The sequence below is a fragment of the Nerophis ophidion genome, linkage group LG02 (genome assembly GCF_033978795.1).
Source record: "Nerophis ophidion isolate RoL-2023_Sa linkage group LG02, RoL_Noph_v1.0, whole genome shotgun sequence".
In the NCBI taxonomy this organism is placed as follows: domain Eukaryota; kingdom Metazoa; phylum Chordata; class Actinopteri; order Syngnathiformes; family Syngnathidae; genus Nerophis; species Nerophis ophidion.
The window spans coordinates 63,978,895-64,004,450 of NC_084612.1; the positions used below are offsets into that span (position 1 = coordinate 63,978,895).

The 25,556-nt window shown below is 41.8% G+C and overlaps 1 protein-coding gene across 4 annotated transcripts in view; it reads right to left on the minus strand.

The window, feature by feature from the left end:
- kcnab2a (potassium voltage-gated channel subfamily A regulatory beta subunit 2a) overlaps nucleotides 1-25,556 on the minus strand; it is a 269,430-nt gene that overhangs the window by 140,824 nt on the left and 103,050 nt on the right. The window contains exon 1 of one of the 4 annotated variants that reach the window (XM_061888391.1): nucleotides 9,585-9,963. The exons of the other annotated variants lie outside the window; for them this stretch is intronic. Within the exon in view, the coding sequence (XP_061744375.1) occupies nucleotides 9,585-9,955 (371 nt within the window). The 5' untranslated portion in view covers nucleotides 9,956-9,963. Of the gene's footprint in view, nucleotides 1-9,584; nucleotides 9,964-25,556 lie in introns of those variants that run through there. 4 annotated transcript variants of the gene reach the window in all.

Consider the following 25,556-nt stretch of genomic DNA (forward strand, 5'->3'; position numbering starts at 1 on the left):
ATGGCAGATAGCACAGAAAGGTATAGCATATTAGCTCGGATTCAGACTCGGATTTCAGGGGCATAAGCGGTTCAACAGATTACGCAAGTATTGAAACGGATGGTTGGAGTGTGGAGGCAGATAGCGAAAACGAAATTGAAGAAGAAACTGAAGCTCTCGAGCAATATCACGACGGACAAAGGCAACGCGGACGAATTCGGCGATCGCCTTCTAACCAACGATTGCATCTTTTGACCACTGGAGCAAATTAAATCTGTCGATTGGTAAGTGTTTGTTTGGCATTAAATGTGGGTGGAGGGAAAGGCTGGATGCAAATATAGCTACCAATGTATATACAGCTAGCCCAGGGGTAGGGAACCTATGGCTCTAGAGCCAGATGTGGCTCTTTTGATGACTGCACCTGGCTCTCAGATAAATCTTAACTGACATTGCTTAACACGATAAGTAATGAATAATTTAGCTGGTAATCACAGTGTCTAAAATAACGTTAAAAATACAAACCATTCTCATGCATTTTCATCCATCTATCCGGTTTCTACCGCACCTGTTCAAGAAGTCGGATTAATGGTAAGAAGTATTTTATTTATTTATTTTGGTTAGTCTCAGAATAACAATGTTATTAAAAAGAATAAGAGACGTAATATACTCTAAAAATGTTGATCTTTCCTAAAATGCACGCATGTAGTTGTATTCAGTGTTAAAAAAAAAAAAAAAAAAAAAAATATATATGGCTCACACGGAAACACTTTTAAAAATATTTGGCTTGTATGGCTCTCTCAGCCAAAAAGGTTCCCGACCTCTGAGCTAGCCTAAGTAGCATGTTAGCATCGATTAGCTTGCAGTCATGTCGTGACCAAATATGTCTGATTAGCACACTCCACATAAGTCAATAATATCAACAAAACTCACCTTTGTGATTTTGTTGACTTTATCGTTGGAAATATATCTGCTTTGAGTGTCGCAGGATATCCACACATCTCTGTCGTAGCATCGCTATCGTCGGCAAAATGTGCAGAACAAACGAGGGACTTTCGCATCTTTTGACACTGGTGCAACTTGAATCCGTGGAGGGAAAGGCTGGATGCAAATATAGCTACAAATGAGGCATATTGATGCAATATGTATATACAGCTAGCCTAAATAGCATTTTAGCATCGATTAGCATGCCGTGCTAATCGATGCACACTCCACGTAAGTCAACTTGAATCCGTCCATGTTCGTGTTGTTACACCCTCCGACATCACACCGACGAGGCATGATGTCTCCAAGGTACGGAAACAGTCGAAAAAACGGAAAAAACCAGAGCTGATTTGACTTGTGTGTGTAATGTGTTTGAGAAAATGGCGGATTGCTTCCCGTTGTAACGTCACGGGTGAAAGGTCAGCGCTCCAACAGCGAACAATTGAAAGGCGTTTAAATCGCCAAATTCACCCTTTTAAAGTTCGGAAATCGGTTAAAAAAACATATGGTCTTTTTTCTGCAACATCAAGGTATATATTGACGCTTACTTAGGTTTGGTTATAATGCTCCCCTTTAAAAGTAAAGGTGATGTAACACAGTGGTGAACATGCCCTTTCCCAACTACTTTGGCATGTGTTGCAGCCATGAAACTCTAAGTTAATTGTTATTTGCAAAAAAAAAAATAAGTTTATGAGTTTGAACATCAAATATCTTGTCTTTGTAGTGCATTCAATTGAATATGGGTTGAAAAGGATTTGCAAATCATTGTATTCCGTTTATATTTACATCTAACACAATTTCCCAACTCATATGGAAACGGGGTTTGTACAAGCACGTCTAATGCACACTATTCTGACCCTGTTCTATTTAAAGGCCTACTGAAACCCGCTACTACCGATCACGCAGTCTGATAGTTTATATATCAATGATGAAATATTAACATTGCAACACATGCCAATACGGCCTTTTTAGTTTACTAAATTTCCCGGGAGTTTCGTCTTCGAAACGTCGTGTAATGATGACGTGTACGCAAGACGTCACAGGTTTTTAGGAAGTATGAGCGCTGCACACACAAACAGCTAAATGTCGTCTGCTTTAACTGCATAATTACACAGTATTTTGGACATCTGTGTTGCTGAATCTTTTGCAATTTGTTCAATTAATATTGGAGAAGTCACAGTAGAAAGATGGAGTTGGGAAGCTTTAGCCTTTAGCCACACAAACACACGGTGATTCCTTGTTTAAAATTCCTGGAGGTGAAAATTTACTATGGATCAGAGCGGACATGGATCCCGACCACATGTCAACCAGCAGGTTTCGGTGAGAAAATTGTGGTTAAAAAGTCAGTTCTTACCGGAGAAAAGCTGGGCTTGTGCCGTCCATAGCTGCCGTCGACTCTCCTGAGACACTGCGCGTCAACACACCCGTGGAGACACCCTTCCGACTATCAGGTACTGTTAAACTCACTAAAACACTAGCAACACAATAGAAATATAAGGGATTTCCCGAAATTAACCTAGTAAATGTGTCTAAAAACATCGGAATCCGTTCCAAAGCAATCGTGTTTTTTTTTTAACTTTCTTTTTTTCTCTAGTCCGTCGCTATCAATATCCTCAAACACGAATCTTTCATCCTCGCTCAAATGGGGAAATTGTCGTTTTCTCGGTCCGAATAGCACTTTTTGTTGGAGGCTCCCATTAAAAACAATGTGAATATGTGAGGAGCCATCAAACGTGACGTCATTGTCTGCGACTTCTCTTAGCACCTAAAGTTGCGGACTTTATCGTGGATGTTCTCTACTAAATCCTTTCAGCAAAAATATGGCAATATCGCGAAATGATCAAGTATGACACATAGAATGGACCTGCTATCCCCGTTTAAATCAGAAAATCTCATTTCAGTAGGCCTTTAATGCTCAGTGCTTTCATCTTCATTGACAGCAGGTGTTAATGAATTTAAGATTGTCTCACACACACACACACAAACACACACACACACACACACACACACACACTAGGTTACCATGGAAGTGTTTCTTTTGCGTTGACACATGTTTAAAGTCCTTAATCCAAACCTTTTAATTACGCCGGGCTCACAAAAGGTCAGGGTATATCTACAATCTACATCGGAAAGAGGCCCGACTCCCATTGGATGATATCCAATTCCATGTAAGCCATATGCGTATTGGCCGAAGAATAGTGTCACTTGAACCTTGGAGTGTACGTCCACTCAAACGGTTAACATGTCGCATTGTTGGGTCGCCAAAAACAGCAGGCAGTGATAGTGAAAGTCCACCATTGATACCATTGTATTGGATCGTTTGTAAATGTTTAATAGTAGTTTTGCTATCAGGATATATACGGCGGTCTTAAAAAAACACGAAAACTAAACCAATTACAATAATTGGGGAAGTCATACATGGTTGCACCCCAACTATAGTAACTCGCCAGCTGCTGTGACATACAAGACTCAAGGACCACTTAAGTGCCCTCAACATGGCAACGGCTGATCTTTGTCAACAACAGCAGCACTCATGCACATCGATCAGTGTTTACTTACAAACCCCGTTTCCGTACGAGTTGGGAAATTGTGTTAGATGTAAATATAAGCGGAATACAATTATTTGCAAATCATTTTCAACCCATATTCAGTTGAATATGCTACAAAGACAACATATTTGATGTTCAAACTGATAAACATTTTTTTTTTGCAAATAATCATTAACATTAGAATTTGATGCCAGCAACATGTGACAAAGAAGTTGGGAGAGGTGGCAATAAATACTGATAAAGTTGAGAAATGCTCATCAAACACTTATTTGGAACATCCCACAGGTGTGCAGGCTAATTGGGAACAGGTGTATGCCATGATTGGGTATAAAAACAGCTTCCCTAAAAAATGCTCAGTCTTTCACAAGAAAGGATGGGGCGAGGTACACCCCTTTGTCCACAACTGCCTGAGCAAATAGTCTAACAGTTTAACAACAACATTTCTCAAAGTGCAAGTGCAACAAATTTATGAATTTCAACATCTGCGGTCCATTATATCATCAAAAGGTTCAGAGAATCTGGAGAAATCACTCCACGTAAGCGGCATGGCCGGAAAACATCATTGAATGACCGTGACCTTCGATCCCTCAGACGGCACTGTATCAAAAACCGACATCAATCTCTAAAGGATATCACCACATGGGCTCAGGAATCCTTCAGAAAACCACTGTCTCTAAATACAGTTCGTCGCTACATCTGTAAGTGCAAGTTAAAGCTGTAACACGCAAAGTGAAAGCCATTTATCAACAACATCCAGAAACGCCGCCGGCTTCTCTGGGCCCGAAATCATCTAAGATGGACTGATGCAAAGTGGAAAAGTGTTCTGTGGTTAAAGGAGTCAGCATTTCAAATAGTTTTTGGAAATATTCGATATTGTGTCATCCGGACCAAAGGGGAAGCGAACCATCCAGACTGTTATCGACGCAAAGTTCAAAAGCCAGCATCTGTGATGGTATGGGGGTGCATTAGTGCCCAAGGCTTGTGTAACTTACACATCTGTGAAGGCACCATTAATGCTGAAAGGTACATACAGGTTTTGGAACAACATATGCTGCCATCCAAGCGCCGTCTTTTTCATGGACGCCCCTGCTTATTTCAGCAAGACAATGCCAAGCCACATTCAGCAAGTGTTACAACAGCGTGGCTTCGTAAAAAAAAAAAAGTGCGGGTACTTTCCTGGCCCGCCTGCAGCTCAGACTTGTCTCCCATCGAAAATGTGTGGCGCATTGAGAAGCGTAAAATACGACAGCGTAGACCCCGGACTGTTAAACGACTGAAGTTCTACATAAAACAAGAATGGGAAAGAATTCCACTTTCAAAGCTTCAATGATTAGTTTCCTCAGTTCCCAAACGTTTGAGTATTATTAAAAGAAAAGGTGATGTAACACAGTGGGGAACATGCCCTTTCCCATCTACTTTGGCATGTGTTGCAGCCATGAAATTCTAAGTTAATTATTATTTGCAAAAAAATATATAAAGTTTATGAGTTTGAACATCCAATATCTTGTCTTTGTAGTGCATTCAACTGAATATGGGTTGAAAAGGATTTGCAAATCATTGTATTTCGTTTATATTTACATCTAACACAATTTCCTAACTCATAAGGAAACGGGGTTTGTACATGCTACACTATTGCATGAATTCGGTTAAAAAACAGATTTTTAAAATGGACACCTTAATTAGATAATGCTTTTTTGAGGATGATATTAACATGTAGACCAAGCAATTGGAAACCCTATCTCCCTTGCATGTACAGTGGAACCTTTGTTTTTATACACCACAAGTGTTGGAGAATTTAGTTCGATTAAAACATTTAAATTGTCTTAATTATTGTACGGCCAAACATTGCATTCAACCAACCAGTCTGTCTGCTTGCGTATCATTTGTGGAATTTAGTGCCCAAACAAAGAACAGGACAATGACAGAGCTTTAATTAGAAGCAGGGAATATTAAGAAAGCGGTAGTTAAATTTTTTAAAAAGCAGTAGAAAATGGACAGATAGAAAAACTAATTGCAAATGATTTCTTATGGAGTTTATCCATTTTAGTTAAACAAATATTTTGTTTATACACCGCAGCAACAGAACCTTTGTTGTAATAATGGCAAGGAGATGTTCAGCCAGACTTGGTACCACTGACGAGTTCATTTAAAAATCACAAATATTTCCTGACAGTCCGTGATGTCACGCGCACGCGTCATCATTCTGTGACGTTTTCAAAAAGGAACTCCGCGGGAAATTTAAAATTGCAATTTAGTAAACTAAACCGGCCGTATTGGCATGTGTTGCAATGTTAATATTTCATCATTGATATATAAACTATCAGACTGCGTGGTGGGTAGTAGTGGGTTTCAGTAGGCCTTTAATGTCCTAGGTGTTCTTTGATGTTTCCCTCTTGTTGTGAAGTAAAGCCTTGAAAAGATCAATAATGCAGGACACCACTTATTTTAATTGTTTATTATTTTTGAGGTATTACAGTGAAAAGATAAATAAAATACCATTAAATATATTTGGGATCCAAAAGGTGCCCCACTCATAAAGTGATACATTTTTATTAGTTTTTCTTTTCTTTCAACACCTAAAAGACAAGAACAACTTCAGATACATCCGTCGATTTTCTGTTTGAACTATAATTCTACTTGTTTTATGCTCTTTTGTCAAAGAAAACATTGATGGTAAACACACGATAAATGCAATATTTTCCACAGAAAACATTTTAAAGTGAAATATTTGAAATAATTGGAGCTTTGAATAGGTGAATAATTCATTATAACATTGTTTTTTATGGGGTTTTTTTGAGCAACACCAAAAAAAGAAAAAACAGACAAAAGAAAAAAAAAACTGCCTGCATGGCAGCTTTGTGTCAACATTGCAACTTGTTCTTGTTAGATTTCACCTCATTCCACTTTTTGTAATGTTTTTTTAATTTTTTGTTTTTGCAATAGCATTTACAGAATGTGTGGCGGGCCGGTAAATAATTAGCTGCAGGCCGTAAATGGCAGCCGTGCTGCACTTTGGACACCCCTGACCTACATGAATCAGATAAGACTCCTTCCACTTTTGTATGAGCACAATCCAGAGGTGGGTGACAGAATAAAGAAAATGTTGGCATTATCCATCCATCCATTTTTTACCGCTTGTCCCTTACGGGGCCATAGGGGGTGCTGGAGCCTATCTCAGCTGCATTTTTGCGAAAGGCAAGTCCCTGGACAAGTCGCCACCACATCGCAGAGCCAACACAGGTAGACAGAAAACATTCACACTCACATTCAAACACTAGGGCCAATTAAGTGTTGCCAATCAACCTATCCCCAGGTGCATGTTTTTGATGGTGGGAGGAAGCCAGAGTACCTGGAGGGAACCCACGCAGTCACGGGGAGAACATGCAAACTCCACACAGAAAGCTCCAGAGCCCAGGATTGAACCCAGGACCTCCGTATTGTGAGTCACACGTACTAACCCCTGTTCCACCGTGGCTTCATATCAATCAGGCATGTGATTTTTCCGTCTAAAGTCGGAATTCCGTCTCTTTTAATCTCGGGGGAAGGATAAAAATGATCTTCCGTTTTTCCGTTTTTTTTCCCGACCCTAAGTCAAGATGCGTTTACTTGCCGATTTGTCTTTTGTAATCGAGACGTAGCTTATATTACGGCGTAGTTGATTGGTCGATATGTTCCTTGTGACCAATCAGGACATCTGTTATGAATGATGACGTTATTACCGCCGTTTTCCAAATGTAAACTATGTCGGTTCTCGAGAGAAAGGACGCTTCACGATTAAAAGAAATTGATAAACATGTCAAAAATAAGTTTCGATGGGACTGGATGGAAAGGGAAATCAATCAATCAATCACTCAATGTTTATTTATATAGCCCTAAACCACCAGTGTCTCAAAGGACTGTACAAACCACTACGACTACGACATTTTCGGAAGAACCCACATAAGGGCAAGGAAAACTCACACCCAGTGGGACGCCAGTGACAATGTTGACTATGAGAACCTTGGAGAGGACCTCAAATGTGGGCACCGAAAGCAATGGATGTCGAGCGGGTCTAACATGATACTGTGAAAGTTCAATCCATAGTGGCTCCAAAACAGCTGCGAGAGTTCAGCTCAAAGCGGATCCAAGACAGCAGCGAGAGTCCCGTCCAAAGGAAATCACTGATATTGTTGGGAAGAAGGGAGTTACGACTTTGTTCGGCGATTTTATTCGGAAAATCGATCGTCCCGGAAAAGTTTTGTGCACGTGGTGTCATGATAATATTGACAATGGATCACGAGGTTTCAAGGCTTTGGAAATACATGCGAAACGCCAAAAATATATGAAACAACTTGAAGCAAGGAAAACAAACTTTTCACTAACTGGTACTTTTGGATGTCAACCGAAAGTGAGCAAACCTTACGGACTTCATCCTTTGTTTACATCGACAACTGCCGTAGACATCGAGAGGAAAGATCCACCCAAACAACCCACTTCAGTTGCAGACAGGGTAGTTGATAATGAGGTAAGCTAAAAAATATTTGCTTGCGAAATACGCATGTTTATTTTAAATATTAACCAATTATTGCTTTGCGAAATGTGAAATGAACACAAGATGTAAATATTAGTGACTAAATACTGTTGGGACTGAACCATATACAGTGATTCATTTGGATAATTGGGGTATGTATGTTCTATTAAAGGGGAACATTATCACCAAACCTATGCAAGCGTCAATATATACCTTGATGTTGCAGAAAAAAGACCATGTATTTTTTCAACCGATTTCCGAACTCTAAATGGGTGAATTTTGGCAAATTAAACGCCTTTCGGTTTATCGGTCTTTTAGCGATGATGCCAGAATGTGACGTCACCGAGGTAACACACCCGCCATTTTCATTTTCACATTACAAACACCGGGCCTCAGCTCTGTTATTTTCCGTTTTTTCGACTATTTTTTGGAACCTTGGAGACATCATGCCTCGTCGGTGTGTTGTCGGAGGGTGTAACAACACTAACAGGAAGGGATTCAAGTTGCACCACTGGCAAGAAATCTGCCGCCAGACCCCCATTGAATGTACCAAAGTGTCTTCACATTTGACCGGCGATGCTAAGGCAGACATGGCACAAAGATGTATGGATAACCTGCAGATGCATTTGCAACGATTAAGTCAACGAAATCACAAAGGTGAGTTGTGTTGATGTTGTTGACTTATGTGCTAATCAGACATATTTGGTCCCGGCATGACTGCCAGCTAATCGATGCTAACATGCTATTTACGCTAGCTGTATGTACATTTGAAACTAGATACCCACATTTAATGCGAAACAATTACCAATCGACGGATTTAAGTTGCTCCAGTGTCACAAGATGCGAAAGTCCTGATCGTTTGGTCCGCACATTTTACCGGCGATGCTAATAAGGCAGCCATGCTATGGGCCACTTCATTAGGTACACCCACGCTATGGCCGAATAGCGTCAATAGCTATTCGCTCAATAGCTTCAATTTCTTCTTCAATTTCGTTTTTGCTATTTGCCTCCATACTCCGACCATCCGTTTCAATACATGCGTTGAATCGCTTAAGCCGCTGAAATCCGAGTCTGAATCCGAGCTAATGTCGCTATATATTGCTGTGGTAACCGCCATGTTGTTTGTATTGGCAGCACTGTATGACGTCACAGGGAAATGGATAGTCGCATTGCAAATAGGGAAAATCAAGCACTTTAAAGCTTTATTTAGGGATATTCCGGGACCGGTAAAATTTTGAAAAAAACTTCAAAAAATACAACAAGCCACTGGGAACTGATTTTTATTGTTTTTACCCCTTTTGACATTTTGATAATGTTCCCCTTTAATGATGTTTTCATCTCTTTAAACACTAAAATATTTTTCTTCAAATGGTGCTGTCTTTGTTCATTTTAGCATGTTAAACTGGTCCCCCAGACCACCGGAAACGTTTTCAGTCTTTTTCATTGTGGTCAAATCACATGCCTGATCAATCGAAAAACACCAGTAAACAAGTCAGAACTTGCAGCCAAGCCTCAAACATCCGGTCTCTTCCAACCGCAAGGTTTGCCGGTTGTCACGGTCTTACCTGTACTTCATCCCTGTTTGATAGGACACACACTCTTCCATGGCAAGGCCATTCATCGTCAGGAAGTCTTCCATATTCTTAATCTGAGCGGCGATTCTTTGCTCCCGCAGTCTCTGCAGCTCCGCCTGGTCGGTGGGCCTGCTGGGGGGCTGGTTGAGCCCCTGGTCCGAGTGGTAGCGGCTGATCCCGCTCCGGATGCTCTCGCTGTATGTCATGGACAACATCTTTCCGCTGCTGCTGCTGTTGCTCTTCCGAACACCGCTGCTCGGCGCCGTCGGTTTAGGGATCTGTAGGTTTTCAGGAGGACAGTGACTGGACCTGTGTGTGCCGGGTACCCCCTGGGAGCCGCCGGCATACCCTCCTGCAAACATGCCAGGCCCTTCCCTTTCACTTTTGTCTTCTTGATTAGGCGGAACGAGACGGAACCCAGGAGGCTACGTCTACCTCCCTTCAACAGCACCTGCTCCCATTCAAATGGATCTCTGCTGCACAATGGCCATGCATCCTGCTGTAATCAGAGTCGCAGCCCAGAACCCTCACCCCCCTTCCCTTTCTTGACAGGTGCATCACGGGCAAGGTGACACTGATAGGTAGCATTCAGGTAACTTGCCATAGATCAAGAAACAGGACACATGCTATCTGAGCCATTCAGTCATGCAACGAGACAAAAAGTGAGGAACTGATTCTGAACGGGACAACAAACCGTTTACACTCGTTTCTCAACACAGAACTTGACGATATGCTTTCACTGCGAAATTGAGTGGGTTGTCATGAAAAACGTATTTTTACCCTTCCTGCTACAAGTAAGAATCACATTTCAAAAAATGGAATGCATGAAGACCAACTGCACATTCAGTTTTTGGTAATAGAATGAACAGACTTGTATTGGTTTTAGGTCTTATATCAGTGGTTCTCAACCTTTTTTCAGTGATGTACCCCCTGTCAACATTTTTTTAATTCAAGTACCCCCTAATCAGAGCAAAGCATTTTTGGTTGAAAAAAGAGATAAAGAAGTAAAATACAGCACTATGTCATTAGTTTCTGTTGTATTAAATTGTAAAACAGCACAAAATATTGCTCATTTGTAGTGGTCTTTCTTGAACTATTTGGAAAAAAAGTTATAAAAATAACTAAAAACTTGTTGAAAAATAAACAGGTGATTCAATTATAAATAAAGATTTCTTCACATAGAAGTAATCATTAACTTAAAGTGCCCTCTTTGGGGATTGTAATAGAGATCCATCTGGATTTATGAACTTCATTCTAAACATTTTTTCACAAAAAATAAATCTTTATCAATATTTATGGAACATGTCCACAAAAAAATCTAGCTGTCAACACTGAATATTGCATTGTTGTATTTTTTTTTCAAAGTTTATGAACTTACATTCATATTTTGTTGAAGTATTATTCAATAAATATATTTATAAAGTATTTTTGAACTGTTGCTATTTTTACAATATTTTTGAAAAATCTCACGTACCCCTTGGCATACCTTTAAGTACCCCCAGGGGTATGCGTACCCCCATTTGAGAACCACTGTCTTATATTATCACCACTTAAGTAATTCACTTTTATTTTTTATAAAGCGCTTTTCACAGATAAAATCACAAAGCGCTGTACAAAACATAGGTAAAGTAAAACAAATATTCAATTAAAACAGGGGCTGGATCATTAAAAGGATACCACGTGGATTACAATTGATAGTTAAAAGGTGCATTAACTAAAAGCTTTACTAAAAAGAGAATTTTTCAAATGTTTCTTAAAATTTTCAACACAGTCAAGATCACGGAGGGATTGGTGTAAGTTGTTCCAGAGCCTGGAATGCCTAACCTGACTCTCGCCAGATCCTCGTAATTCGCTGAGTTCCACACAGAGATCTGGGAGTTCTCCATAGGAGAGGTCTTTAAAGGGGAACATTATCAAAATTTCAAAAGGGTTAAAAACAATAAAAATCAGTTCCCAGTGGCTTGTTGTATTTTTGAAGTTTTTTTCAAAATTTTACCGGTCCCCAAATATCCCTAAATAAAGCTTGATTTTCGCTATTTGCGATGTGACTATCCATTTCCCTGTGACGTCATACAGTGCTGCCAATGTAAACAAACAACGGCGAATACCACAGCAAGATATAGCGACATTAGCTCGGATTCAGACTCGGATTTCAGCGGTTTAAGCGATTCAACAGATTACGCATGTATTGAAACGGATGGTTAGAGTATGACAGTATTGAAGAAGAAACTGAAGGTATTGAGCGAATAGCTATTTACGCTATTCATAGCCCTAGCATGGCCGAATAGCTGCATTAGCATCGCCGGTAAAATCCATCCATCCATCCATCCATCTTCTTCCGCTTATCCGAGGTCGGGTCGCGGGGGCAACAGCCTAAGCAGGGAAGCCCAGACTTCCCTCTCCCCAGCCACTTCGTCTAGCTCTTCCCGGGGGATCCCGAGGCGTTCCCAGGCCAGCCGGGAGACATAGTCTTCCCAATGTGTACTGGGTCTTCCCCGTGGCCTCCTACCGGTTGGACGTGCCCTAAACACCTCCCTAGGGAGGCGTTCGGGTGGCATCCTGACCAGATGCCCGAACCACCTCATCTGGCTCCTCTCGATGTGGAGGAGCAGCAGCTTTACTTTGAGTTCCTCCCGGATGGCAGAGCTTCTCACCCTATCTCTAAGGGAGAGCCCCGCCACACGGCGGAGGAAACTCATTTCGGCCGCTTGTACCCGTGATCTTATCCTTTCGGTCATGACCCAAAGCTCATGACCATAGGTGAGGATGGGAACGTAGATCGACCGGTAAATTGAGAGCGTTGCCTTCCGGCTCAGCTCCTTCTTCACCACAACGGATCGGTACAACGTCCGCATTACTGAAGACGCCGCACCGATCCGTCTGTCGATCTCACGATCCACTCTTCCCCCACTCGTGAACAAGACTCCTAGGTACTTGAACTCCTACACTTGGGGCAGGGTCTCCTCCCCAACCCGGAGATGGCATTCCACCCTTTTTCGGGCGAGAACCATGGACTCGGACTTGGAGGTGCTGATTCTCATTCCGGTCGCTTCACACTCGGCTGCGAACCGATCCAGTGAGAGCTGAAGATCCCGGTCAGATGAAGTAATCAGGACCACATCATCTGCAAAAAGCAGAGACCTAATCCTGCGGTCACCAAACCGGAACCCCTCAACGCCTTGACTGTGCCTAGAAATTCTGTCCATAAAAGTTATGAACAGAATCGATGACAAAGGACAGCCTTGGCGGAGTCCAACCCTCACTGGAAATGTGTTCGACTTACTGCCAGCAATGCGGACCAAGCTCTGGCACTGATCATACAGGGAACGGACCGCCACAATAAGACAGTCCGATACCCCATACTCTCTGAGCACTCCCCACAGGACTTCCCGAGGGACACGGTCGAATGCCTTCTCCAAGTCCACGAAGGACATGTAGACTGGTTGGGCAAACTCCCATGTACCCTCAAGAACCCTGCGGAGAGTATAGAGCTGGTCCACAGCTCCACGACCAGGACGAAAACCACACTGTTCCTCCTGAATCCGAGGTTCGACTATCCGGCGTAGCCTCCTTTCCAGTAAACCTGAATAAACCTTACCGGGAAGGCTGAGGAGTGTGAACCTACGATAGTTAGAACACACCCTCCGGTCTCCGGTCCCCCTTCTTAAAGAGAGGAACCACCACCCCGGTCTGCCAATCCAGAGGTACCGCCCCTGATGTCCACGCGATGCTGCAGAGTCTTGTCAACCAAGACAGCCCCACAGCATCCAGAGCCTTAAGGAACTCCGGGCGGACCTCATCTACCCCTGGGGCCTTGCCACCGAGGAGCTTTTTAACTACCTCAGCGACCTCGCCGGTAAAATGTGCGAACCAAACGATCAGGACTTTCGCATCTTGTGACACTGGAGCAACTTAAATCCTTCGATTGGTAAGTGGTTTTTTTTGCATTAAATGTGGATGGAAGGAAACATAATATACAGTAGTTGCAAATGCATCTGCAGGTTATCCATACATCTCTGTGCCATGTCTGCTTTAGCACCGCCAGTAAATAGCATGTTAGCATCGATTAGCGTAGCATGTTAGCAACAATTAGCTGGCAGTCAACATCAACAAAACACACCTTTGTGAATTCGTTGACTTTATAGTTGCAAATGCATCTGCAGGTTATCCATACATCTCTGTGCCATGTCTGCTTTAGCACCGCCGGTAAATAGCATGTTAGCATCGATTAGTTGGCAGTCACGGCGCAACCAAATATGTCTGATTAGCACATAAGTCAACATCAACAAAACTCACCTTTGTGATTTTGTTGAATTTATTGTTGCAAATGCATCTGCAGGTTATCCATACATCTCTGTGCCATGTCTGTCTTAGCATCGCCGATAAAATGTGGAAACACTCGGGCACATTCAATGGGGGTCTGGCGGCAGACACTTTCGCATCTTCAAGCCAGTGGTGTAACTTGAATCCCTCCCTGTTAGTGTTGTTACACACTCCGATAACAGACACACGAGGCATGATGTCTCCAAAGTTCCAAAAAATAGTCGAAAAAACGGAAAATAACAGAGCTGAGACCCAATGTTTACAATGTGTTGAAAATGAAAATGGCGGCTGTATTACCTCGGAGACGTCACGTTCTGACGTCATCGCAAAAAGACCGATAAACAGAAAGGCGTTTAATTTGCCAAAATTCACCCATTTAGTGTTCGGAAATCGGTTAAAAAAAATATATGGTCTTTTTTCTGCAACATCAAGGTATATATTGACGCTTACATAGGTCTGGTGATAATGTTCCCCTTTAAGAAGGCGGGGCCTTGTAAGAAAAATTGTTGTATGAGATTGGATAAACCACTTGTCTGTTATCTGGAATGACGTGCTACTTCAACCAATCACATCGGAATCAACCCGTGTAGGCCGTAAGGTGAATCCGTTTTTCATTTCATCTCCTTCCCATGTCTGGGCACTATATACTTTTTGGTTATTAAAAAAGATAATATGGTTTTCAATGAGAAAAAAAAAAAAAGTTCTCCACTTGACATCCAGGAGTATTTTTTTTAATAAGTGTTTTAAGTCGGGTCTATTTCTTGCTTGGCGTAAGAAGTGACGTTTTTGTCACGTGCTTCACATTCAACCAATTAGGTAGCCGCGCGGATCCAAGATGGCGATGTCAACAACATCTAGCGATGAAGAGGAAAATACTCTAAAACAGCTGAAACACCTTAAAAACGTTTGAAAAAAGAACAACAAAATATGCTACATGCATGTTATGTCTGTAAGGAATGAAGAGGTGAACGATTTCTCTATCACAAGGTTTTTTGATTGATTGATTGATTGATTGATACTTTTATTAGTAGATTGCACAGTTCAGTACATATTCCGTACAATTGACCACTAAATGGTAAGACCCGAATAAGTTTTTCAACTTGTTCGTTAATTCATGGCAGATACTTACTGGAAGTAAAGCATATGAGAGAGACGCTGGGAAATCCAAAACAGAACAGCCGAAATATTGGATAACGACAGAGCGGAAATAATTCATTATTTAATTTAAAGAATTAATATTCGATAGATTTGACGAAACAGTTACAATAGCAGAATCAACGTCAGCACACGACTCCTTGCTGCATTCGCCCTTGTTGTTTGAATCAAACAGTTATTTCGGCACTACGTCGCATCTATAAAATCCCGCCCCGCGATCCTGATTGGTTCATTACCTTGAAGGAGTTTGCTTTCCCCTCCATCCCAGGTCCTTGTGTGGAGCTCAGCTAACTACAAGGATCTGGCGAGAGTCAGGTTATGGAATGCCAGGTATCCGCGTTTTTTTTTAAAGACCCCGGGCTGTGCTCTGAAGAGTAGGGGCTTAACAAGTCAGTGTGTAATGAGGACCCCCACCATGCAACGCACGGAATGTCAGGACTAAAATCTAACTGGAAGCCAATGAAGACTGGATAAAATGGAGTCTGGCAGCTGCATTTTGTACAGTCTGAAGTCTCTTTAGCGTTGACTTGTTGAAAAGAGTGAAAAGCGAATTGCAATCGTCAATACAAGAGGAAATGAATGCGTGAATGATCATTTCGAGATCCAATTTTGAAAACAATTTTAACCCTTTAGAAATATTTGTGATGATAAAAACAGTTTTTGGTCAGTTGACGGCAGTGACCCACCAAAGACTGATCCAACACAACCCCAAGGTTTCTGAGGCTGCTTTTAACAGATGCACCCAGAGCACCAACTTATACTTAACACTTAAATGGAAGTTACGAATGATTAAATGTTGTTTGACTCCAAATTGGATTTTGTATTTTTATGGCTTACTATCCCAAAAAAACAACTAATAAAAACGCTTGAGATTCAATTCCAAACTACTGTCTTATTGTCAGCTGAAAAAAAACAAAGGTTTGTCTGCAATACTCAAACAAGCTGATACTTTAGCACTGAACAAGCAGCAAAATAAATCCAGTAATTAGACTGCAATTTAAAGTGTAAACATGCAATATTCCACGTCTACTTTTATGTCACAAACCGTATAAACTGAACCTGCGTTAAGTTGCATCCAATAAACCAAAAAATCTGATATTAAAGTACAAACCAGAGTCTGTCATTACAATCATACTGCTGTGTAAACAAATATAAAATATAATAAATATAATAAATGATTAACAAATCTTAATTATAAGCATTATGAAATAACTGGGTTGCCTTTTTTCTAAGTACTTTAAGCCTACTCTTTGCTGTTCACTATTATCGCAAAAAATAGTTTTGCTACAAGGTTCAAACTAGGAAACTTTAAAGGGGAATTTTGCCTATCATTCACAATCCTTATGCATATGTTTTTATGCATTTAACTCGTAAATAAGCAAAAGTCAGCTAACTATGTAGCTAATGGAAGTCGCTCTCTCGCCTATAAACCTCCAAATACCTCCATAATATTATATACACACTAATAACTTGTAATATTGACGTATTTTGCACATTTTAAGCGTACCCTTGACATTTTAATTTCACAGAAGCATCACAACGTTTCCGGGTCAACGTGAATGACTGCTCGCTGACTGCTCTTGTTGCAAAAAAGCTAAGTATCGTTCTATCTGTGTGATTTTAACTGTTTTGCAGCTTTATTTACAACTTATCGAACATATTTAATAGTTCAATTTAACTTGCAAATCACCCGATCTCTGTCTCACCACTCCGCCCTCAGCTAGCTAGCTGCTAAGCTAACGAGGCTAGCGGAGAAAGGCAGCGCCGGTCTGAAGGAAGCTTCTCCCCAGCCACCGTGACCACCACTTCCCGAAGACAGCTGGCACTCCACTCGGCGACGGAAAGTTTCTGTGAGTATGGCTTCCTGCGCTTCGTGCACTTTACTCATGGATAGGTTGGCTTTGCTAGAGAGCCGTGTCCGCCAGTTAGAGCAGTGTAATTTCGTAACTTTAGATGTTGCGGACACATCTGCTAGCGTTAGCTGTAGCGAGCTAACTAGCCCAGCTTGTAGCAGCCCTAATCGGCCTACAAGCTACGGTGTACCGGTTGAGACGCATAATAGATTTAGCCCTTTAGCTAGTCCTACACCCCAGTCTACCGGGCACCACACTTTAGTTATAGGGGACTCCATCACCCGAAACATAAAGCTTAGCAAACCAGCCACAATTAAGTGTATTCCCGGGGGCAGAGCACCTGACATTGAAGCTAATCTTAGGGAGCTAACTCGCAACAGGTCTAGTAAACACGTACGGCAGGCTAACCGCACCACTAGTTATGCGAATATAGTAATACACGTTGGCTCCAATGACGTTAGGATGAGACAATCAGAGATTACAAAGAGAAACATAGCCAGGGCTTGTAATCTCGCCAGAAAGATGTCCAGGCATCGAGTAATTGTCTCTGGCCCCCTGCCTGGGAGAGGCAATGATGAGAGATATAGCAGATTAGTCTCTCTTAACAGGTGGCTGGATAGCTTCTGCAGACAACAGGGATTTACGTTTATTGATAATTGGCCCTCTTTCTGGGGCAAACCTGGCTTGCTGAGGAGAGACGGCCTTCACCCTAACCAGGAAGGCGCTATCCTCTTGTCTCGGAACATAGACTTCGCATTGAGCCACATTTGACTAACTGCACTAGAGCAAGCCCGGTCACAGGCAATTACAGAGCCTGCTAGCCTGGGTATGGAGTCAGTTAAGTTAGAACTAGCCAGCGCCAGGCTGGATGATCCCTGTACACATAGCAATTTTCGTAGAATAATACACAACTCACAAAATGTTTTTTCTACTGTATCTATGACTTCGTCAGAGTTAGACATGCGTTCTACTGAGGTGGCAAATTATGATGCGTTCAGTTTATCGCAGCGCCAAGTAGACAATCTGAAAATTCCCGTCATATCAATTCCTAGATATGGTCGTAATTATTTTAAGTACACTGCGCATAATAAACGCAACATTATTAATATTGCTACTACGGATAATTTTATCAACAACTCCTTAAAACAGCCCACTACCTATAATATGGGCTTTCTAAACATCAGATCTTTGTCTCCCAAAACGTTATTAGTCAATGAGGTCATTAGAGACAACAACCTTAACGTCATCGGTCTTAGCGAAACCTGGCTCAAACCAGACGACTTTTTTGCGATAAATGAGGCATCCCCTCCTAACTATACGAATGCGCATATTGCCCGTCACCTCAAAAAGGGAGGGGGTGTCGCACTAATATACAACGAAAACTTTAACTTTAGTCCTAACTTAAATAATAAATATAAATCGTTTGAGGTGCTTTCTATGAAGTCTGCCACACCTCTGCCTCTGTGCCTGGCCGTTATCTACCGCCCCCCAGGGCCCTATTCGGACTTTATTAATGAATTCTCAGAGTTTGTTGCTGATCTAGTGACGCACGCCGATAATATAATTATAATGGGGGACTTTAATATCCATATGAATACCCCATTGGACCCACCGTGCGTGGCGCTCCAGACTATAATTGATAGCTGTGGTCTTACACAAATAATAAATGAACCGACGCATTGCAGCGGTAATACGATAGACCTAGTGCTTGTCAGAGGTATCACCGTCTCCAAAGTTATGATACTCCCGTATACTAAAGTAATGTCCGATCATTACCTTATAAAATTCGAAGTTCAGACTCATGTTCGGCAAGCTAATAATAATAATAACTGCTATAGCAGCCGCAACATTAATGCTGCCACAACGACGACTCTTGCGGACCTACTGCCCTCGGTAATGGCACCGTTCCCAAAGTATGTGGGGTCTATTGATAACCTCACTAACAACTTTAACAACGCACTGCGCGAAACCATTGATAGTATAGCACCGCTGAAGTTAAAAAAGGCTCCAAAAAGGCGTACGCCATGGTTTACTGAAGAAACTAGAGCTCAGAAATTATTATGTAGAAAGCTGGAACGCAAATGGCGCACGACTAAACTTGAGGTGCACCATCAAGCATGGAGTGATAGTTTAATAACTTATAAACGCATGCTTACCTTAGCTAAAACTAATTATTACTCAAATCTCATCCGCATTAATAAAAACGATCCAAAATTTTTGTTTAGTACAGTAGCATCGCTAACCCAACAAGGGACTCCTTCCAGTAGCTCCACCCATTCGGCAGATGACTTTATGAAGTTCTTTAATAAGAAAATTGAACTTATTAGAAAGGAGATTAAAGACAATGCGTCCCAGCTACAACGGGGTTATAGTAACACAGATACGATTGTATATACAGCGGATACTGCAAATATCCAAAATAGTTTCTCTCGTTTTGATGAAATAACATTAGAAGGATTGTTACAACGTGTAAATGGAATAAAACAAACAACATGTTTACTTGACCCACTTCCTGGGAAACTTATCAAGGAGCTTTTTGTATTATTAGGTCCATCAGTGCTAAATATTATAAACTTATCACTTTCCTCGGGCACTGTTCCCGTTGCATTCAAAAAAGCGGTTATTCATCCTCTCCTTAAAAGACCTAACCTCGATCCAGACCTCATGGTAAACTACCGACCGGTGTCTCACCTTCCCTTTATTTCGAAAATCCTCGAAAAAATTGTTGCAGAGCAGCTAAATGAGCACTTAGCGTTTAACAATCTATGTGAAACCTTTCAATCCGGTTTCAGGGCAAATCACTCGACTGAGACAGCCCTCGCAAAACTGACTAATGATCTATTGCTAACGATGGACTCTGATGCGTCATCTATGTTGCTGCTCCTCGATCTTAGCGCTGCTTTCGATACCGTCGATCATAATATTTTATTAGAGCGTATCAAAATACGAATTGGTATTTCAGACTCAGCCCTGTCATGGTTTAACTCTTATCTTACTGATAGGATGCAGTGCGTCTCCTATAACAGTGTGACCTCGGACTATGTTAAGGTAACATGTGGAGTTCCCCAGGGTTCGGTCCTTGGCCCTGTACTCTTCAGCATCTACATGCTGCCGCTAGGTGACGTCATACGCAAATACGGTATTAGCTTTCACTGTTATGCTGATGACACCCAACTTTACATGCCCCTAAAGCTGACCAACACGCCGGACTGTAGTCAGTTGGAAGCGTGTCTTAATGAAATTAAACAATGGATGTCCGCTAACTTTTTGCAACTTAATGCCAAAAAAACGGAAATGCTGATTATCGGTCCTGCTAGACACCGACCTCTATTTAATAATACAACTTTAACATTTGACAACCAAATAATAAAACAAGGTGACTCTGTAAAAAATCTGGGTATTATCTTCGACCCAACTCTCTCCTTTGAGTCACACATTAAAAGCGTTACTAAAACGGCCTTCTTTCATCTCCGTAATATCGCTAAAATTCGCTCCATTTTGTCCACTAAAGACGCCGAGATCATTATCCATGCGTTTGTTACGTCTCGTCTCGATTACTGTAACGTATTATTTTCGGGTCTCCCAATGTCTAGCATTAAAAGATTACAGTTGGTACAAAATGCGGCTGCTAGACTTTTGACAAGAACAAGAAAGTTTGATCATATTACGCCTGTACTGGCTCACCTGCACTGGCTTCCTGTGCACTTAAGATGTGACTTTAAGGTTTTACTACTTACGTATAAAATACTACACGGTCTAGCTCCAGCCTATCTTGCCGATTGTATTGTACCGTATGTCCCGGCAAGAAATCTGCGTTCAAAAGACTCCGGCTTATTAGTGATTCCTAGAGCTCAAAAAAAGTCTGCGGGCTATAGAGCGTTTTCCGTTCGGGCTCCAGTACTCTGGAATGCCCTCCCGGTAACAGTTCGAGATGCTACCTCAGTAGAAGCATTTAAGTCTCATCTTAAAACTCATCTGTATACTCTAGCCTTTAAATAGACCTCCTTTTTAGACCAGTTGATCTGCCGCTTCTTTTCTTTCTCCTATGTCCCCCCCTCCCTTGTGGAGGGGGTCCGGTCCGATGACCATGGATGAAGTACTGGCTGTCCAGAGTCGAGACCCAGGATGGACCGCTCGTCGGGACCCAGGATGGACCGCTCGCCTGTATCGGTTGGGGACATCTCTACGCTGCTGATCCGCTCGAGATGGTTTCCTGTGGACGGGACTCTCGCTGCTGTCTTGGAGCCACTGTGGATTGAACTTTCGCAGTATCATGTTGGACCCGCTCGACATCCATTGCTTTCGGTCCCCTAGAGGGGGGGGGTTGCCCACATCTGAGGTCCTCTCCAAGGTTTCTCATAGTCAGCATTGTCGCTGGCGTCCCACTGAATGTGAATTCTCCCTGCCCACTGGGTGTGAGTTTTCCTTGCCCTTTTGTGGGTTCTTCCGAGGATGTTGTAGTCGTAATGATTTGTGCAGTCCTTTGAGACATTTGTGATTTGGGGCTATATAAATAAACATTGATTGATTGATTGATTGATTTTCCCTTCAATAACAAACAGCAAACATCATGCTGCAGTGTTGCCAAGTGCTGAACAAGAAATGCCAACCTCAAACATACTCAAACAATCACTTACTGAACAATGTCTACTCTCACTGTGATGCCATATCATATCGTCCTGTTTGGATAAATAATCATGAAGGGTTAAATAAAAAATAAAAAAAGATGCAAAAAGGATTAGGGCTTCACGGTGGGAGAGGGGTTAGTGCGTCTGCCTCACAATACGAAGTTCCTGCAGTCCTGGGTTCAAATCCAATATCGGGATCTTTCTGTGTGGAGTTTGCATGTTCTCCCCGTGAATGCGTGGGTTCCCTCTGGGTACTCCGGCTTCCTCCCACTTCCAAAGACATGCACCTGGGGATAGGTTGATTGGCAACACTAAATTGGCCCTAGTGTGTGAATGTGAGTGTGAATGTTGTCTGTCTATCTGTGTTAGCCCTGCGATGAGGTGGCGACTTGTCCAGGGTGTACCCTGCCTTCCGCCCGATTGTAGCTGAGATAGGCGCCAGCGCCCCCCGCGACCCCGAAAGGGAATAAGCGGTAGTAAATGGATGGATGGATGGATGGATGGCAAACAGGATTCTTTTCGCATCTTTCTCAGCATCTTTGGGTCTAGGTTGGATGTCAAAGTTTACCAACTTCTCGGTCTATGGCCACGTCATTCTATTATCCAGGTGAGAGGCATGATTTATAAAATAGAATTAACCTTCACCATCTTGGAAGCAATGCACCAGCAGGAGCAAAACACCGGCCGGCTCGGTAATGCAATATAGGAGCATAAGCTAATTAGCCCTGATCACGGCGACGCTAAAAATAGATTGTCTACGTTAGTGCTTATGAAAGCAATATCGCTATTACTTGGTTAATATTCAGCTCACAAGATGTAAATGGAGTATTTTTCTTTAGCGGGCTTTATGAGCGGAATACTGTATTGTAGGGGTGTGGGGAAAAAAATCGATTCGAATTTGAATTGCGATTCTCACATTGTGCGATTCAGAATCGATTCTCATTTTTTTAAAAATCGATTTAAAAAAAAAAAGAAAAAAAGATTTTTATTTTTTATTGTCAATCCAACAAACCAATAAACAGCAATACCATAACAACACAATCCAATTCCAAAACCAAACCTGACCCAGTAACACTCAGAACTGCAATAAACAGAGCAATTGAGAGAAAACACAAACACGACACAGAACAAACCAAAAGTAGTGAAACCAAAAAAAATATTACCAACAATAGTATCAATATTAGTTATAATTTCAACATAGCAGTGATTAAAAATCCCTCATTGACATTGTCATGAGACATTTATAAAAATAAAAATAAAGAACAATAGTTCTTTACAGTGGCTTACACTTGCATCGCATCTCATAAGCTTGACAACACAGTGTCCAATCTTTTCACAAAGATAAAATAAGTCATATTTTTGGTTCGTTTAAAAGTTAAGACAAATTTACATTATTGCAATCAATTGATAAAATATTGTCCTTTACAATTATAAAAGCTTTTTACAAAAATCTACTACTCTGCTTGCATGTAAGCAGACTGGGGTAGATTCTGCTGAAATCTTATGTATCGAATGAATACAGAATCCTTTTAAATCGGGAAAAAATTGTTTTTGAATCGTGTTGAATTGAAAAAAAAAAAATCGTGACCCCAAGAATCCATATTGAATCGAATCGTGGGACACCCAAAGATTCATCCATCAGCTGCATTGCTAGCCACCTCGTACTAGCTGTATTTTATGCCTTAGAACAGGAGTAGGGAACCTATGGCTCTAGAGCCAGATGTGGCTCTTTTGATGACTGCACCTGGCTCTCAGATTAATTTTAGCCGATATTACTTAACATGATAAGTAATGAATAACTCCGCTGGTAATCACAGTGTCAAAAATAACGTTCAAAATACAAAACAATTTCATGCATTTTAATCAATGCATCCGGTTTCTACCGCACCTGTTCAAGAAGGCGCATTAATGGTAAGAAGTATTTTATTTATTCTTGGTTAACTTCAGAATAACAATGTTATTAAAAAGAATAAGAGACTAAAAATGTTGGCCTTGCTTAAAAATCCATGCATTTCGTTGTATTCAGTCTTTAAAAAAATATTATGTGGCTCTCACGGAAATACTTTTTAAAATATTTGGCTTGTATGGCTCTCTCAGCCTTAGAATGTATCAGAACAAGAAAAATGTGTTTGCTTGTCTTACATAAGGATTGTGAATGATAGGCAAATAAAAAAATACATATATAAAAAGTTCAATTCCCCTTTCAAAGTCACTTATTTCAGCCATTATCACACACCAAAAACACAGACCAATGTGTATACAGTACATGTGTACATAATTAACATTGGATCTCGTCTTAATCTTAATTATTACTATGAAAAGTGTAACGTCATTATTGAGACATGGAGATAAAGGGTAGGGATAAATAAGCTGTGCTTCTAGCTACTCCTTTTTGGACATGCTGAACTCATCAAAACCAGGTGTTTCTTGATGTAACTGTAAACATACCCATATTAGCATATAAACACATCCATCCATCCATTTTCTACCGCTTGTCCCTTTTGGGCTTACGGGTGGGGGTCGCTGGAGCCTATCTCAGCTTCATTCGGGCGGAAGGCGGGGTACACCCTGGAAAAGTCGCCACCTCATCGCAGGGCCAACACAGACGACATTCACACATTACGGCCAATTTAGTGTTGCCAATCAGCTTTTCCCCAGGTGCATTTTTTTGGCAGTGAGAGGAAGCCGGAGTACTCGGAAGAAAACCCACGCAGTCACGGGGAGAACATGTAAACTCCGCACAGAAAGATCCCGAGCCCGGGATTGAACTCAGGACCACTCAGGATCTTCGTATTGTGAGGCACATGCACTAACCCCTGTTTCACCGTGCTAACCATATAAACACATGCTGTTGAAATACACAAATCTAGACGTTTAAGTTCCAAAAGGTTGGTTGGGCATGTAAATGTAACCCGTGGTAAATCTGTTGTGTGACCAACAACAGTTGCACCATAATTGCATCTGATAAAAAAATGAATATAAAACAACATCCAGCCAAATATTGCGCCGATTGTGGGCAGAAAAGGGAAGTAGAAAGGCGTGCCCAAAAACATGGCAGGTGTCACAGCAATTAACACACTGACACATAGCTGCCACATGTTGACGTAACATAAAACGGACATCAGGTATTTTCATGTAACGCACACATTTTGTGTAATATTTAAAAGACGATACAACAAAATACATATTTGAACCTGTTACATAAAGACAGTGTGCAAACTTAAAAGTGGGCTCCAAGCAAAGCAGCATGCACACTCCTGACCTGAAAGTTCACCCCGCCCCCCCCCCCCCCCGCATCCTTGCTCCCTTCACACATGCTACCGCCATCTGTGGTCCGGGGCTGCAAAGACCCTGCCTCAAACTCACCCGATTTCTTTGGGGTCGGCTCATGAGCGAGGTTGAAGGGTGCAGGTCGGCGCTTATAAAGCCGTACTGCACTGCAGACTGATCAAGTGGGTCCACCCAAACTGGGAGTGTCTTCCTCGGACACGGTCTATGCCAATTAGCGAGTCGGGGAGTGCATCCCGTCCCCCCCTCACCACCACCACCACTTGGACCACCATCTATCATATCACCACAAACACCTCTCCTCACCCCCCACCCCCTGCCTGGGAGATCTCGTGGAAGGAATCCATTTACGTCGTTTAGAGGCCCGTCTTGTTCATGCAAGCCTCAGCAAATAATATCAGCACTGAATTATTCACCAAAGCTTTTGTGCTAAAAGCGTCTGATTGTTGTTGCACAGGAAAGGCTACTTAGAGCTGCACAATAATGAGCTACGCGGGCTCGAGCGCGTCTTGAAAACAAACAAACGCAGAGCGGTCACTTAGCGTGCGTGTCTGTGTGTAGAGACTGACAAACCACCAAGCATGTACAAGACTAACCACCAGACAACCACACTGCAGGTCAGGTATTATAACTGCAGGTTAAGTACAGTATAAAAACTGCAGGTTATGTATTATAACTGCAGGTTAGGTACAGTATAATAACTGCAAATTCGGTAT